Here is a 16,723-nt window from a genome sequence, read left to right on the forward strand (position 1 = left end):
TACATACATTTGTACAAGAACAGATGTATTAAGGGGGTCTCTTAAAGGGCTGATTTACAAACCTCTCATAGATCTGCAAAGCAAATAATATAATTTGCGTCATCCTAGTAAGAGCAGAGAAGCACAGTCAAAATTAATGACTTTTGCTACATTGTGTGTGTAGGTAATCTCAGTTTCATGTGTTCACGTTTATGCCATGTATTTGAATCATCCCACTGCTGACGCATTGATATTTTTTGGGGCTGATATTTAGTATTAAAAAGTAGTTTTTAAACTGGCCTGGTATCACTTACCTTTCCTCTACTTTCTTGCACTTTTTAGATTCTCAACCTTCATATTTCTTAATTAATTCTTCACTAGTACTAGTTTTTCTATAAAAAAAAAATTATATTATACTGTAATATTACACTGCATTATTTATTAAAGTGACTACTCTTTAAAAAAAATCTTTAAATTTCAAAGCAAAGAATTAAACAACTGAAAGTTTCTCATATTAACAACAACGGAATTAAAGTTATGTAATTGTAACTTTTGAATAGTAATCATGGTAATTGCACAAGTTACAAGTAGTTGATTGGTACTAACAATATCTGAACCCTAGTGATAGTGACAGTGTTGATTGTTATGTTAATTTTGATTGGACGACTGTTTCCTTCAAGTTTTGATGAGTATATACATGTGTGTAAGAATTCATTACATAACAAAACAGTCCCTTTATTTAATGGGAATTATATCAGACCAGAAAAAAAAATATCAAGGGGTTTTAAGATTAATTTGTCAAACACATGTAAGTAAGATCTAATGATAATTCTGAAGAAGGGTGTGTTTGCAAAATACAAAAAAGCAATGTATTATACAGGTACAGTATACATGTAGATATGACAGGTCAGGGTTCACAGGACTGAATCGATTGTATCAATTGTATAAAGCATGGATGATTCCCATATTGTATTCCTCATATGGATTATCACAACACCAGAACCAGCTTTTTTATCATATATTTCCAATCATCTGGAAAAATTCACTGCCAAATTTAGGGCGCAAATCGTAGAAATCAAAAATTTTGAATAAAAAGTGATTGCAGATATCTTTTTAGCATTTAAATAAAATGCCTGGAGTAGTTTGGATTTCTTAAAAAATTAAGAAAAAGAAGTTTGTGTGCTGTTTGTGTAAGGGGCAATAAATTGTGATATTATTGTATCATTTCTTGATATTATGATACATACATTATGTGCATGTATTAAAGATTTTTTTCAACATTCTGCATGAATTATAGACTTACAGGTAAATTTAATCATGATCTTTTATTTTAGTTTCAGCCGGGAAGCCAGTGACCAATTATGTACCTCCGCCCATTACTCTAAAGGTTTTTCGTCCAAGGGGAGACAATGAAAATTCCACCAGAGGGCGTGATAACTGTTCAGCATTATGTAAAGTTGTTTACATCGGGTACTTGGAGAAAATCATGCTAATTTGATTAAATTTAGTTGATCCATGAATATAAAGGAGAAAAAGTGAAAGGAAATAGATTTTTCCATGAGAAAACAAATTTTGAATCTTTAGATTTTGGTCGTTCATAAAAAACTGATGTTGAATTCAGAGAGTTGCATTGCTTCCACTTTCAGTAGCAAAATATGGTGGGAATTCACAGGGCCTATAAATACCTGACACAACTGAATCCTATTGGTTATTTGTGAAAGAATTGACAATGATGTAATCTTTGGACATTTCCCTTTCCAATGATACCTGAATAAAACCGTCACTCGATCCTCATGTTATTAAAATAGACATTTGTTTTGACCCTAGTCGGGCTGATGATGAGACAGGGGAGATACTGGTGCAGTTTAGTTGAATGTATTTTTCGTTTATAAAGTAAATTATTATGCATTCTTTTATTTGTTTCTAATATATTATATATTCCAAATCTACTGTAAACAAAATTTAGAAATTTTGCCGGATTCACACAGGTTTTCGATCAGATCTGAGTAAACTTGTACTGAAGTGCAGATGATGGCTATGCATGATGAAGTCATTTAAAGTTAAAAGTAACTGTTATAACCTGTATAGGTCTTGGGGATACAAGGAAAGGCGTGCCAGGCGTATGCTCCCCTCCATAAATTGGGGGACTTTTTTTTTTTTTTGCATAAAACATAGCTTTTTCTCAAATTCTACACACAAAAAATCCCTTCTCTCACTATGCTGGTAATTAAGTTCCCCTTACCAATCTGAAATTTTGGATTGAAACCTCTGCACGAGGTCTAAGGTGTCACAAGTTTTAGAAGTTTTAGTCCATTAGAAATGTATATTGAACTAGCCCCACGCAAATTAGAGTGTGTACTAATGTATACAAACTAGCCCCTGGATAAATTCAAAATAATAAATAAAAACAGCAAAGCAGGTGGAAACACATGTATGACTTTCAAACACACACACAAACACACACAAATGTCAATCAATTTCATTCCTCTGCTAAAAAATATTACAACATCTAAAAGCAGAATCATAGATTCAGATGATGAGATCAGAATGTTTTACCAATCCAGTAATCAATATGTATGTTAAAGAAAATGAAATATAAATATAACAGGTACAGGATTCAACCATTTCTAGATTTTTATCATTTACTTTGTTTTCCTTTTTGGAAATTCTATTATATTCTTAAAGAAACTTTTGTTTTAAAAAATTGGAAAGCATACCACACAATTTCCTCATACAAGGAAATTACTATATTCAATATGTTTTAAGTATCTGGCAGAAATAGTACAGATCTGCAACTTCCAAGCTGTTCAGTAATGAAACTTGTGTGATTTACATGTACATATGTAAGTATTATAGTAAGCTTTCATGTGACAATTTGATCTATGGAGAAAGATATATAAATCACACTGCTGAATTTTTTTACTTTAATACATTTTCACATAAACAAAAAGTTCTTGCTATGTACCTCTGGTGCTTTCATTTTTTTCAATCCTATGTTCATAAAGCAGTCCAGGGCTATGCATATTATAAATGAGAGAAAAAAAGCGGTCAAGTTTCCTATTTGTATAAGCATACAGTATAAATGTTTGACTACTACTAAGACCTATAACAGTTTGACTTTTCAGCTATAATTTGATGGAAATTTCTCTAATTATTAAAAATATCAAGGAATAGTACAACCGTGTCCACTTTTTTTTTGTATTTTTGAAATAGTACCAATCTTAAGCCTGTTGATTTAGATTAGCCAGTATATAATTTTCTTATCCTCGGAAACACAAATGAAATATAAAATAAATATTGGAGATATAAAGATAACTAATTGTGTGTTAATTATCTATTACATACCATAGACAAACTGCCAGCTTTGTATTTTATAATTAAAAAAAATAATAAAATGGAATTATCCTACTTAATTATAGTGTTTTTTTTCTTTTGTCTACGATAAATATGGAGAAATCATACCAGTGAAATGCTCTGCTTATTGTATTTCTTCTCTGGTTAATTAGAAAAGGTGTAAATTAAGAAAACATTTTCTAGGCCTACAACTCTTTAACATTCTATTTTGATGTTGAAAATTTCCTACTCTCCATGCATTAATAAATGGTCTTGACTATTTTGAACTTGATAATTACAAAAAAAATATTAATTTCTCAAACCATCTAATGAGGAATCCAAAAATAACATTCCTATTTTTAGAAACACTGCTCTAGAATTAACTATTTTTTCATTCGATAAGTCCAAACATTCCAAATGTATCTAAGTTATGACGTCTATGGACAAGTCACTGACGTGAAGGTAGGTCAGAAAAGCCTGACACAATTGCATCCTATAGATTTATATCTCTTCTCATGTGGATATTTAATATTTTATATGAGTTTTTCATCACATTAACCACATAAATGCCCATCACTCGATTCGTGAACAACAAGTTTCATGTTTTAATCGACTCATGACACCTCCCAACCCTCTACATGATGTTGGATTTCTTTAAAATAATACAAGAAATAAGTTTCCGTTTGTAAAGTATAAAGAGTAAGTAAAAATATGAATTATCCAGGAAGCTACAGATACCATTGATTATTTTTTTGAAACACAGCAAGTAAGTGAAATTACGGTTTTTAATCGTTGATTTTATGTCGATTTAGGACTTGAAATCACATGACTTTGGACTTTAGAAAGAACTCTCCCGTGTCACTGGCTTCCCGGCTGGTTTGCATGTCACAAAAATGAAAATCTATACTAAAAATAAGAATAAATTCATCTTTTGAATGCAATTTACTGAACTAAAATCTGTTTTGAAATAACAAAGTAATTTTGGTTTAAAATTAGGGATTTTAATCATGTAATTAGGCTTTGCTTATTTTGTTGTATATTTGCCAACAAATTTAACACCTGATGAGATGCATATAAGTGAATATGACATCACAAATTAGATTGACGAACTATCCTATACATGTAATCAGTAACGTTAGTAATAGTAAGTAAGTAAGCTAAGGGGCCATCCCTTCCCACATTTGACAGAAATAAACCCTTTGCCGACACATTGTACCTACACTTAGTCATCTTTCTTGCTCTGTCCCGTCTACTTAATAATCGTGCAACCAAAGTTTTATTGCGTTGTTGATCTACTTGTATCAACAATTACTTTTTAAAAGCTTTTCTATCTAGAGGTTCGATCACACTAAATTGATTGATGTTCTAAGTCAAATCGGTCCCGTGTCCATCCGCACCTTAATAATCAAGGACTCGGTTGTTTATAATACTACATTGTCGCTTTATTTTGCACAACGACTCCCTTTCTCTGTATAAGTAGTAGGTGTGATCTGAATACTATAATTGGTCTACATTTTCCCAAAAAGTCCTGAAATATGCTTGTTGTGTAATTTTAAAGCATGGAAATTCTTTATTTGGGCCGACTTAAACGTTGAAGTTATACAAACAAAACGATGAGCGTTTCGATCCCCAGGAGCAAAAATTCCTCTCTCGGGCGGTAAGTCGGCTAAAATAAAATATAGAGAATTGCATCATGAGCTCATCATTATTTCTGACCAGGGAGTGTAATATAAAGCCCCTGATTTCATTAATACATGTATGGTGTACACATATACAATGTACATGTTTTGTTCATTGTCTATAGGCAGTATATAACTAGTATAAGTATAAGCGAACACTGGGAAATAGACGTATTTACTATTGTGGGCGCCATTGGAGAATATTATGTATTTTCCCATTGTTTTCAGACTGAATTCTCCTTCAACTGAAAATTAATGATGACACGATGTGAAATTACATTGTTTCTCTGACGTCAAAAGGTTGTTTGCAAACAAATCTGGGGTCATTCAGAGCAAAATAACAACTGTGAATTCACATAATCAACACTTTTAACTTTAATTTATGAGCAGCACAAGCTACATCCTTTTAAGATTAAGTGGGTCTAACTCAGAATGTGTACTAAGTCTGGAAATATAGCAACTCTCTACAGATTGCAGGAATATTTTACACGTGATGTAAACAAATGCACACTGAACTAATTTCAGATATGATTGACTTTCCTATCTTAGAAAATCTATGCTTCGATTCGAGTAATTCATTAGGGGCTACATTGTATATGTTTTCCAAGGAAGGTTAGGTTCTTGAGCAACAAGTGGAACAATGAAGAGAGATGAATTAATAGACTTGAAAGTGCATGCAACCTTTCAGAAACTTTCTATGATTATTGCATGGGACAGGAATACATAAAGAAGTGCATAGAAAATGACTATATTTTCAATGTTAAAACTTATCGCGTATCTACAATGTATTTATACGGAGGAGTTTTGTTAGTGGCATATTTACCTCATCTGTACCAAAGGCATTAGCAAGTAAGCACAACGTATTTTGTAAATTTCTGATTTTCTAGCTTTGGAACTTCAATTTTAAGGCTATTTCTGCTGACTTAACCGAACGTATTCCAGTTAGGCTGATAGCTACCACTGGAGACTTTAACTACACTGTAAGTTGAGTACAAGTGCCCATTGTTTATTTCAGGAAAATCAAAAACAGTTGAAAGCCATCATTACAATACAGTATAATTTGTGATATTGGATGCATTATAAGAAATGACAGACTCTACTGCAGATTCTGGAAGTCGTGTTAAGGTAGGTTATACACAATTAAATTGTTATCTACTTAAGTGGTGAGGTGCTATATGTATTTATCTTGTACACAATGTTTTACATTAAAAAATAATATTTGGTCGGTCAATTTTTTAAAAGTTGGATTAAAAAATGGGCAAAAAAACAAGCCTGATGTCTTCACAATAGCTTGAGTGAAAGTGTATGGATACATGTATATGTACATTTTTGTATCTGATGGTATTCAAAGTGCAGGGTTTGATTTCGGTAAAGGTGAAATGAACCATTTCAAGAATGAAGGGACAGAAAAAAAAAACCATTTACTTTATTTTTGCATTATAGTACAAGGAAGTCTTGTATTAATTTTTATTTGGGGGGATGGGTGGGTTGTGAGTACAGTGACATGAATTTTTTTTTAATAAGAATTGGCCAAACTGGGGCCAAAACATTTTCCAGGTAATGCACAGTCTACAGAGAAATGATGGAATTAATTGCAGTTGAATTATTTTCTCTAGATTGAAATAGAGAGGTGCCCATGACTGAGTCCCTGCACATCTGAATGGCAGTATTCCTCTTTATTATTTCAAAGTATCCTGATGAAAACACTGGATGTCACAAAGCCATCTCATGAAATAAACATTGCAAATACATACATATATTTTCCTTTTTCATTCATTATCAAGTGCCATTAGATCAATATTTTAACATACAGTGTACACTTCTCACACTGGGTAAACAAAGTTACAACCTTGCACTGTGAGGAGTAGGTTTTTGTAACATCAGTATCTATTTTAGGGACTTACAATTGTGAAGCCAATTATCTATGGAAACATTGCTAGATATTTTGGAAAGAAAAGAGAGGAAGATGGGCACACACATCAATGGACAGTATATGTAAAACCTTACAAAAATGAGGTCAGTAAAAATACCTTTTTTTTTTTTGCATGGTTCTAATTTTCGCTGTACACAAGGTTCAGGGAATAAAAGCTTGCCAAATTAAAAGTCCAGATATTTTACTTATATGTTATTTTCATCTTTAAAAAAAAGACTGCAAAATTTTAATATCCCTATTCACTTGGCATCTGTAAAAATTTTTGTGCAAAAGCATAAATATTACATATACATGTATTAGCTGGTTGATATTTATTTAAATTTTGTAAGAAGGTTCCCAACCTCAGAAAAAAAATTAAGATTGATTTTGGAGGGTATAGCCTTTACCATTTTAAAATTAGGGGTCTTAAACAATTTAACTATAAAACGTCAGGAAAAGCATATAGATGTCTAAGATATTGCTCCAAAATAATCTTTACCACTAAGGAAAGGCTGAGATTGATTTTCTGGGGTTAAAGTTTGAGCAGTTAAGATATGATTGACCAAATGGAGCCAGAAACAATATTTTCCTGATGTCCAGACAATATTGTTGCGAGAAGTAATTGGATCTTTTAAATTGTACCAGAAGGTCACATGGCACTAAAGGGAGGCTTAAATCAATTCTTTAACCTAATAGGATGTACATGTAGTAGCGAAAAAACAGGCCAGAAATAAGCATTTTCCTGATGTTTAGTGGAGTCCGAGTTGTTCCTTTGCTTTTGTTACTTTGCTTGTATGATTTTAGTTACTTTATGTTCTTTGTTGTGTATGTCTGTTTTCCATGTCTGGTCTTTGTCCCTGGATTACATTCTTTTGATTACTGCTATAACCTTGGTTCGCTTGATTACTCTTAGACAATAACTTGAGAGTGAAGTTAATAGCTCTCTTTAAAATTGTATTACAAGGTGCCTAACTTCAAAATGATACTGGGATATGACTTGGGTCAATTAAGCATTACATGTAGGTGCTAGAAACAAGAATTTATTTGATTTCTGAATGATCATTTGAGTAAAAGGAAATGGATCTCTATGAAATTCTACCACCAAGTGCCAAACCCCAAAGGTATTGATTTTGGAGGTTCTGACTGGAACTAAGTAGGGTTCAACCTTCACTCTGTGAAGCATTTTATTAACTGTTAATACAACATAGAGACAGATGTTTGAATGTATATTAATTGTTTAATTTGAAATCAAGACAAAGTTGTTCTCGTAACTCAACAATCAAGTAAAAACACAACAAATGGAGATGGATATACATGTATGTCATAAAGAGACCAAATATAAATTACAGAATTGATTACCCGGTAGACAGGCCTTTCTTAGGCAATTTTAAGGCAAAATGATACATTCCTTTATACCAGATTCCGGTCCTGTTATTTAGTAACAATTTCAGCTCAACAACTTGAGAGACTTGAAGATAAAGACAAAAAATCTTTCCTTGTTGTTACTACAACAGCATGTCAAAGTTACATGTACATCACAAATTATTGTTTCCATGCAGTTTTCAATAACTTGTTATGAAGTTTTGAGGTTTGTGTGTATGTTTTTTTGTTCAGGCATATTTCTACATGCTTTGACGAACTGAATATTTTGTCAAAAACCTGTTTGATATAATAGGGTTTTATATTTAATTTGTTGAACATGTTGAAACCAGTTGCCTTCAAAGAAAAATGTTATGAAATCAAATGTCTTTCACATATTCAGCAGAATTTACCTGTTTTGGCTCAATTTTTCATTAAATTTTCACGTTTTGCATGGATGAACAATGAAAAAAAGGTTTTATTGTCAAATTTATCTTTTACTAAACATTTAGCAATCTCTGTATTGATTTAGATTTTATGACCTAATTTGAAATAAATAGAACATTCTCCTTACAGCAAGTTTTAGTGTGTCTTGTTTTGTGTCTTTTTTTTTTAAATTTAAGCAAATATCACACATTTGCACATAGTGAAAGTACTATTGTTCATTGAGTACCAATTTTTATTGTTTTCATGGGTGATCCAAACCATGAAATTTGGTTCCTAAGGAAAAGGAGATTTCCTTTGATATGTATACTGAAAACCTCAAAACCACAATTTCAAGAATCCACAACTTCGTGTATCTTATCCACAAAGTAAAGTACTTTAACAGTAGCGAGAATATGCATTGGCTATCTTTTTTAAATAAAGTACTTGTTTTTATTTTGTAGGACATGTCAGCCTACATTAAGAAAATCAACTTCAAGCTGCATGACAGTTATCCAAATTCTAATAGAGGTTTGTACTTCTATGTTTCATGATAGTTACCCCTAGTCTTTATACAGTGACATGAACTTCATTTCATAACATATACAACGGTAAATTCCAAAGAAGATTATACTAAAAGGAAGTCGGAAACAAGCATTAATTATCTCCTAGTTAAAATCAGCTGGTATGGTGTGCACAATGGTACTTCTAAATATAATCTAACAAAAATTTTAATTACCAGTCATAACTTTAGTCTAATCTAGTGATCTTAGTACAGTATTACAATTATCTTCAGTAACATTACACTTCCGCTTTGTTTATTTACATTACGCAATGCCTTTTCTCATACCAAAATCTTTTATTTCGTGGCCAATTCTTACGTATTGATGCATAGTACACAACCCCATGTTCTGGAAATATTTCCTATGTGAAAATGTGTGCATAATACACACCAAAATACAGTAATGTTTATATTGTCAAATCTGAGTCACGTGACTCTATTACAAAGGTGATTTTTGGTCCTTGGTGACTTAACTAAAAACTACTTTAGATACTATCAAACTTTTAGTAAGTCTAAAATCCCATTGCAGGTAATTGTTATTACAAATTATTGTTTATTTTTAAGTTCACAGTAACTAAACTGCTTATTTCTTAACAAAGAATTAGAAAATTTTAATTATTTTTGTTAACAATGTATTGTTTTAAACAAAGATTATAGAATTACGAAGCAAAAGACAAGACAATGTTATTTAAGTACCATTCCATGTAAGATTCAGGCAATGGATGGAACATTTAATACAGGCAAATATTTTTCATGTGAAATTCATGTTAAGCGAGCTTCATGTATATGATTTATCCTGAAGCATCTGTGACATAGATATTTTTTGAAAATTCTGTATCTCTTTCTTTCATGTGCTCCTGCAGTCATGGTCTATTGACTTTGAAATTTCTTGTTAAGATTTTAATGTTAAGTTTTCTGATCCAGTATTTTAAACATGAATCACCTGTACTACATATGCATGTAGGTCAATTGTATTTGGTGGGTAGTTGCATTAGCATCACTACTTCATAGTTCTATACATGTATATGCAAATAATCGACTATACCTGAGGAACATGTCAACTTTTGTCTATAATACATAAAATTAGTAACAATTTCACTATCAATAAACTTTTGAATAACAATGTCCGTGTGTGACAGGCTAGACATATCTCTGTAATAACAGTTCATGTTTATATGAGAATTATATTTTTTTCTCAGTTTTAAAATTGTGAATATTGAGTCTAGTAAGTTCAACTTATTTCAGATGTAGCATAACAAACCCTAAACATCTCTTTAGATTTAAAACTTTTCTACAGTATCTAGTATAGTATTATTGTTCATGGGGTATCCAGTTTGATAGGTTTAGAGGGTTTGGTAAACCACGAAATTTGATTCCCAATGAAAATGAATTTCCCATTCATTTATATGATAGAGTTGTCAGATCCATGAATTTTAGAATCTACAAACTTATAATTTTTCCCTAAACCAAGAAAGTTGGTACCCATGAAAAGAACAGTAATTTCACAGTATCTACCATTATAGTATTCATAAATTGTTCTTGTATATTTTTCAGTGATTCGTACTGGTAAAACAACACATAACATACATGTAACTTTGAATTTACATTTGTTTCTGCATGATATTTTAATGGCACATATACATATACATTCAAAAACAAATTTACCTGGAATATTTTATACCCTTTCACAACTTAACTGGGAAATTTTCACACATTTAGAATTATGAAGATGTGTAATCTATATCAGAAAAAAACAAGAAATGGGACCAATGTCTTAATGAAAGAATCTCCTACTGATAAGTTTGTAATATTTTCAGTGATCACCAAACCTCCATATGAAGTAACAGAGACTGGATGGGGTGAATTTGAAGTTGTTATCAAGATTTACTTCAATGATTCAAATGAAAGACCAGTAAGGTTTTATATCATTTCAGATTGTGAAAGCTATTTCTTCATTTTATTTAAGGAAGAAACAGACATTACCACAACTATTGTTAGTGTATGTGAGCTCTAACATGTCTGTTGACATCATTGTTAACTTTTTCAAACATCTTCTCTGAAACTACTGGACAGATTCCAGATTCCATCAGCCAAATTTTACTTAAGTGCTCCTTAGGATATCTTTAACAATCAGTGCATGGGGATTTTGGATCTTGTGAAAAATGTAGATGCTGTCACTAAAAATATATTAAAGGGGTCAAATTGCAGAATTTTGCAAATAACTCAGAAACAGTTGGGTTTAGCTAAAATCTGGCAAGGAATTACATGTAAATTGTTCAGCATGATGGAATAGAACAATGCCAAAATTTTCTGAAAGATCTATTGATGCATGTGTAAGTTATGGGTCATGAAATAGATTTTTTCCTCAGATTTTACATTTCCAACCTCGAAATTTTTTCCTCTGAAACTGCTGGAAGGATTGTGATCAAACATTGGCATGATTGTTCCTTACAATAACCTTACAATAACTTTAACCATCTGTTGTTGGGATTTTTGATCTGGCCAAAGACATGGCTGTCGATACTGAATATAGACCAAAGCAGCCAAAGTGCCGAATTTTGCAAATAAATCAAAAACAGATGGGTTTAGCTAAAATCTGGCATGCAGTAAAAGCGATAAGCATGGTGAGACAGACCTGTGCTGAAATTTTGATAAAGATCTATTGACTGATGTCAGAGTTATGTCGGATGACTGTGAGAGATTTCTATATAATTTGAAAGCCGACTGGAAAACTACGATGCTCTCTATTGATTAAAAAATTCCTATGACAGAAGTACAGTAGGGTCAAGAGTCCAATATTGAGTTATTGCTTTAGAAGGCTGAAAAGACTGTTTTTGACCAGGTGTCTAGAGCCTCTATTAAAAAAAGTACATACAGTGTAATTTATAAAAAAATATTCATTGTGATAGCATGTTAAAAGTTGTGCATTTTTTGTAAATGGAAAATAATTGTATTTAATGTTTCAACATAACAGATACAGCTGAAATGCTTGAAAAATTTGATTCAATGTAGCTATCCAACACAAAAATTTTAAAAATAAATATAAAAAAATGGACAGTTAGAGGAATATGGGATTTTTAACTTATTCTATCTATAACATTATTTTATTTCTAGGTGACTTTATACCATCTTCTCAAGTTATTTCAGAGTGAAACTGACATCATGTTGGGAAAGAAATCACTTGTTGTAGAGTTTTATGACGAATTGGTTAGTTCCATAAAAATCATTATGATAAATATGATGCACTATGTAACCACAAAGGTTGGAAATAACAAATTATACTAATTAAAGCTATGTCCTGATTCATCTTTATTAAAAATCCTATTGTGTTAATGAATTTGTTTTTTTGATTCATTCATTCATTGAAATCTTTATTTTCTTTTAATAAAGATTATAATTATACATAAAATACAAAATATATTGTTAGCATTTGATTATGTACATTTGGGAAGAAAAAAGGTAAATAAGATAAGCTATAGATATATCACGTGATTGGCTTGTACATAAGTGCAGGAGTCCTTTATTGTTGGGCTGATGCCGCTGATTGTTAGCACAAAGGAAAAAAATCTGTCCTTTTTATCAATAATTACTATACTTAGTGTCAGATACATAACATAATGTTCTTTGAATTAATAATTGGTTATCAATTTTATTGAAAGCTAACAATTTTTAAAATTATGCTAAATGCCTTGCTCATTCATGTCACAAAACGCCTTCTGTGAATTGTTCAAATGCCCAACAATATTAAATGATTTAAATCCAGCATCACAATGTTGCATTGCCAAATCAGCCATGATTTTGTTACCAAGACAATTTTGGAAAGTTGTAATTTGAACAAAAACAATGATTTACCACCTAATTTTGTGTCAGAAATTCTTTTGAAGGTTACATTTCCTGCCAAATAATTATTTTCAAATTCTTGAGATATTATCATCAACACAGAAATTGAAAAAGGCAATTATCAGTATTTTGTCATATAATCGGCACTTAGCCACAAAAATGATGGAATAACAATGGACTTTCTCGTAAGGAATTATGAAATTCATTTTGCTTGGGTATATCAATCGTAAGTATTTATAAACTGAGAAACGCATAGCAAATAAAAAGAAAGACAACTCTGCCTTGATAATAGAACTTCTGAGGAAAATCATAATTAAATCAATAATGGACTGGAACTTATATCAAGCATAATAGTACTGTTCCTATACAAAGGTTGTTAATATCATATGTCTAATGCAAATTTGAAAATTGTTCCTTGAAAATAACAATAAATTTATCTGAAAAGAAATATGAACATGTACATAAGATTAATGAGCTATATAATATATGTATAGGCATGTGTATGCAATACAGGTAGATCAAGGGAACCAAGATTATTGCGGAAATCAAAAGAATGTAATCCAGGAACAAAGACCAGACAGGGTAACAGACATGCATAAGAAAGAACATGAAATAACCAAAATAAAACAGACAAAGAAACAAAAGTAAATGAGCAACTCAGACTCCACTAAAAACTGGGAGCATGGACCAGGTGCAATGGTAGGGTAAACGTCCGCTGTTTTTATAGTAAGACCTGTCGAGTTGCTCATAAGAAAGTCAAGTCCCAAAAACAGTCAATTACTTTGTTAAATAGTTTTAATTATAACTTACGTCACAGAAAGAAAAATTATTTGCACAATATGTTAAGTGACATAAATAGATGCTCTTGTCAGACTACATACTTTTTGTTTCGATGAAATATGTGAAATCAGTTGGTGACAAGGTGCATACAGATAATATCTCAAAACAAAGGGACATGACATGCCTTATTTTATTTACCACAATTAGAGTATGATTAACTGACAAATAAATCCAAGAAGAAAAGCTTTAAATTAATGTATTGTTTTGTTAAAAAGTTCTGTGATTTTAATACAGTTTATAATTTCTTTTATTTAAAGGTGTTTCAAGATCCCACATCTTTAATGCAAACAACACTACAGAATCTCAGACCTATATCAATGGGATCCTACAAACATGAGACAGATTGTAAGTTAATTGAAATTGTTATTATACTCCCATTTATCTAGATGGAATTTATTATTGTATACCATCATTCACAGTTCACACAATAACTCAAAATACAGGCATCAATACATTGGTGAATTGTTTCTTTCTCTTGATGTGAGCTGCTTTTGCATGTGACAAAGTTGCCCTTCTTGTTGCCATTTTGACTGTACCTATTTTCTGTAATCATGGTTTTTTTACAGACACTACAACACATACAGGTGCGCATTGTTTAGTCATTTGGCAGACAGGTAAAATCAATAATATTTATGAAATGAGAAATGTTTAGAAAACACTGAACAGTATATTCTTGCTCTGCTCAAGGATTACTGTTTTGTCTTATGTAGTTAAAAATGACTATGACCTTTGATTATACATTTTTTTTTCAGTTGAAGAAAGAAAAGATAAAACTGTAAAAAACATAAGTTCAGCAAAGAACAAGATTCGTTATGAAATTCAGGAACTGAACGAACGATTGAAACTGAGGAAAGAAAGTATTCAGAAATTAAAGGATGAACTATCAAAAGTAGAAGAACATATAAATATTGAAGAACTTGTTGAAGCTGTGACATGACTAACAAAGTTGTCAGCAAACATTGGAATAATACATTTATTTTTGTGCAACATGTTGTTTTGACCTACTTACATAAATTTGCTGTACCATTCATTATTGGCTTAATCATGTAGCACAACAAAAGAAATTACCTAATTCATAATCAACTTATATTTCATAATCATTATTGAAAATACAAGTACCTGGCATGGTCAATATTGCTTTAAATGTTTCTTAATTGTGCTAGCCACGCAACCTAAATATGCTGATTAACAAATCATTTACTTTTAAACTTATCTGAGCTTGAATGACCAATCACATCAGTTCATATTTGAAGTATGGGATGTTATTAAAAAGTCAACAATACCAAATGTTTTCACGGCTTGTAAGTCTTGTTCTCAAATTATTTTTGATATGAAATTTCTTGTGTTGGAAGAGCTCAAAACTGAAGATCCATTTTTATTTTTAGATTTGCTACTTCTTATAACATCAAATGTACCACCAAACTTCTTTCAAAACTTAACTTCTATACTCACAACTGTCAAAGAGGGTCTGCAGTCCTACCACAACACTTGTTACTCCCGTAGTGGTATTAATTCAATGGGGATCCTGAAAAATTCGAAAGATCCTTTGGAGACAATCAGTTCAAGACTATTATCTGAATATAATAGCATTAAAACCTATGATTTTTCAACACTGTATACTTCTATTCCCCATACTCAGTTAAAATCCCGACTTAAAAACATTATACATCGTTGTTTTTCCAAAAAAGATGGTACACCTAGATACAAATATATACAGAGAAAGATGTTTACAAAATGCTGGAATTTTTAATCGACAACATATTTGTCCAGTGTGGTGGACGTGTTTTGCAACAAACGGTCGGCATTCCAATGGGAACAAATTGTGCTCCTTTACTTGCTGACCTATTCCTTCACTCTTATGGGACTGACTTTATAGCTGATCTGATCTGATCAGAAAGAAAGAATATCGTTTGGCTAGATCTTTCAATCTCAGTTTCCACTATATAGATGATGTTTCGGGGATTTGATACATTGCATCTACCCAAAAGAACTTGAGATAAAGGATACTACAGACACTGTGAAGTCAGCCTCATATCTTGACCTACACTTAGAAATCGATGGTGAAGGAAAACTATTGACCAAACTTTACGACAAACGTGATGACTTCGTTCAGAATTGTCAACTTTCCTTTCATCTGTGGCAACATCCCTTCGGCTCCTGCGTATGGAGTGTTCATATCACAACTCATACGTTATGCCAGAGCTTGCCGAAACTACGCAGACTTTTTGTATCGTGCTAGAACTCTAACAAATAGGCTTCTGGAACAGGGTTATGTTGCTATAACCAAGTTATTGCCTCTAAAATGGAATTTTTGCCAATTTCTATATTTAAGACTTTGAAAATCTTCTTATAAATAATATTGCTTTTCATCTATTCAAACTTGCATGAATGTTCCTTAAGATATCATTAACAAGGTTATGTTGCTACAAGATTGAAGTCATCACTACAGGAGTTTTATGGTCGTCATCATGAACTCGTGGATCGTTATGGTGTATCCATCTGCACCATGAAAACTGATTTATTCAACGAGTCATAGTTTTCCTTTCCTCGTTTGTCTACCCCGGACTTGACTTTTTATGAGCGACTTGGCAAGTACACAAGTACTAAATAGGCAAGATCTGAATTAGTGCAAAACACAAAAATGACTTAGTTTTCACATAGGGATGCAATTAGGAATCGAATTTTGTGGAAACAGGGTTCAAAGAATCTACAATAATTTTAAATTCGTATTCTTTACCATTAAATCTATCAAGGGCAGTCGATAAACCCATCTGATTTTGTTTGAAAGAATGTGCT

At 31.7% G+C, this 16,723-nt stretch overlaps 2 protein-coding genes across 6 annotated transcripts in view; one reads left to right on the plus strand and one right to left on the minus strand.

Moving 5' to 3' along the window:
* Positions 1–4,676, minus strand: part of LOC148601929 (N-acetylated-alpha-linked acidic dipeptidase 2-like) — a 67,914-nt gene extending 63,238 nt beyond the window's left edge. For both annotated transcript variants that reach the window (XM_088555865.1, XM_088555867.1), the window contains exons 1-2: positions 4,533–4,676; positions 294–371 (exon numbers count right to left, since the gene is read on the minus strand). The gene's annotated coding sequence lies outside the window, so the exon portion shown is untranslated. The remainder of the gene's footprint in view (positions 1–293; positions 372–4,532) is intronic.
* LOC148601930 (YEATS domain-containing protein 4-like) lies at positions 3,754–15,010 on the plus strand. 4 transcript variants are annotated; one of them, XM_088555870.1, is made up of 8 exons: positions 3,754–3,774; positions 6,007–6,116; positions 6,888–7,007; positions 9,150–9,216; positions 11,065–11,159; positions 12,362–12,454; positions 14,185–14,272; positions 14,680–15,010. In XM_088555870.1, the coding sequence occupies exons 2-8, from the start codon at positions 6,078–6,080 to the stop codon at positions 14,862–14,864; spliced, it is 687 nt and encodes a 228-aa protein (XP_088411996.1). In that variant the 5' UTR covers positions 3,754–3,774; positions 6,007–6,077; the 3' UTR covers positions 14,865–15,010. The 4 variants fall into 4 exon arrangements, with proteins under 4 accessions (XP_088411996.1, XP_088411994.1, XP_088411997.1 ...); XM_088555868.1 differs by lacking the exon at positions 3,754–3,774 and adding an exon at positions 4,836–4,969; XM_088555871.1 differs by lacking the exon at positions 3,754–3,774 and adding an exon at positions 5,047–5,068.
* The last annotated feature ends 1,713 nt before the right edge of the window (positions 15,011–16,723 follow it).

The sequence above is a fragment of the Perna viridis genome, chromosome 12 (genome assembly GCF_037379345.1).
Source record: "Perna viridis isolate PV_CMFRI_1.1 ecotype Kerala chromosome 12, ASM3737934v1, whole genome shotgun sequence".
NCBI lineage: Eukaryota > Metazoa > Mollusca > Bivalvia > Mytilida > Mytilidae > Perna > Perna viridis.

What these genes read in the sequence shown, in the direction of transcription:
- LOC148601930 (XM_088555870.1), top strand. Translation starts at nt 6,078, where the DNA reads ATGACAGACTCTACTGCAGATTCTGGAAGTCGTGTTAAG. An exon ending in ATGATTCAAATGAAAGACCA is followed by an intron (nt 11,160 to 12,361) that starts GTAAGGTTTTAT and finishes TTTTATTTCTAG; the next exon opens with GTGACTTTATACCATCTTCT. An exon ending in CTACAAACATGAGACAGATT is followed by an intron (nt 14,273 to 14,679) that starts GTAAGTTAATTG and finishes TTTTTTTTTCAG; the next exon opens with TTGAAGAAAGAAAAGATAAA.